The sequence below is a fragment of the Echinococcus granulosus genome (assembly GCF_000524195.1).
Source record: "Echinococcus granulosus chromosome Unknown EG_S00317, whole genome shotgun sequence".
NCBI classification, from domain to species: domain Eukaryota; kingdom Metazoa; phylum Platyhelminthes; class Cestoda; order Cyclophyllidea; family Taeniidae; genus Echinococcus; species Echinococcus granulosus.
Genome location: NW_020170697.1, coordinates 10,971 through 12,102, shown reverse-complemented (window position 1 = coordinate 12,102; position 1,132 = coordinate 10,971). Strand labels below are relative to the sequence as shown.

The 1,132-nt window shown below is 45.6% G+C and overlaps 1 protein-coding gene across 1 annotated transcript; it reads left to right on the top strand. All coding sequences in view use genetic code 11, as the record gives it.

Moving 5' to 3' along the window:
• Positions 1–158: 158 nt before the first annotated feature.
• EGR_10976 (hypothetical protein) lies at positions 159–371 on the top strand (the record flags this gene model as incomplete). The annotated part of the gene is made up of 2 exons (XM_024500225.1): positions 159–206; positions 309–371. 2 exons carry the CDS (start codon positions 159–161, stop codon positions 369–371), a joined length of 111 nt encoding a protein of 36 aa, XP_024345362.1.
• Between the last annotated feature and the right edge of the window lie 761 nt (positions 372–1,132).

Genomic DNA, 1,132 nt, shown 5'->3' with positions numbered 1-1,132 from the left:
AGAATTAGGAATGATTAGGCTTGGGTGGAGTGAGATGCTTTCGTTCCATCTCTTGCACGCAGTCTTAAGACGTATGTGCCGACTACTAGTTGGGCAAGTGGTCATGGCACACGATTTTTACACTACTCTTTGAGTATTTCTGAGTACAATTGGCAGCCATGTCCGTCTGTGGTGATGTTCCTGCACAGGAACTATGCAAGAAGAGGGTAGAATTGTGGTGGTGCACAAGAATGTGTGTTGGATTGTGAAAAGGATGTGGGGCATTCCGATTACATGGATATATTTGCACGCCACCAACCCACCAACAGGGCACATCCGCATTGCCTCAACCCTCCATTGACGCCTTCCAGTGGGAGCGCCGAAAGCACTGAAATCACACAACCCAGCACAAAGCCTACTTTCCTCTCTTCACACCGTTGACACAAACACGGTAATCATCGCAATCGCCACAACCACCCCTACACGCATCCCTACATCCCGTCCCCGTCCCCTCCTTATACCTACACCCAGGTTACCGCCAACACCAATTTTGGCACCTGGCCACATTTGCGGCTTTAGCGGCAACATGCTGACATAAAGTCCTGGATTAAACTTCGACACATGCGCACTTTACAGATCATAACTTATTCAGTCTCATATGTTGTTCATTATAATTTCACCTTAACTACTGTTAAAAGAAGACGTATATTTCTTAGTAAATTGATCTGTGTGTTGTAGCTATATCGACTCAGCGAACAAAGATCCAGTAGCTGTTTCGCATTTATTAGACACAAATGGCGTTTGGATATCCCTTCTTACCCATATTGTATATTAGGCGAGTAATAACAGACCTTAATGGGGCTGTAAGCAGTCCACAACCATAGGTGACAAGCTGGATATTATGAAGGTGTACATAATTGGCTGAATTTACCGGATTGATAATAAGGAGAAAAGCTTGCATCGCACTAGCGCTTCCACTGGTAATTTTGTCAGTTTCGTGTGGCATCAACTGGTGTTGTCCATATACCGAGCTAGTAGAGAGCTTTGCAAGCCGTAGGCACTCGCTCCGTTTCATCCCATTCCAGATAATCCCCTCTCTCAACCTCCTTTTCACTCACCGTTGGATTACAGCTGGGTGGAAGAAAGAGTGGAA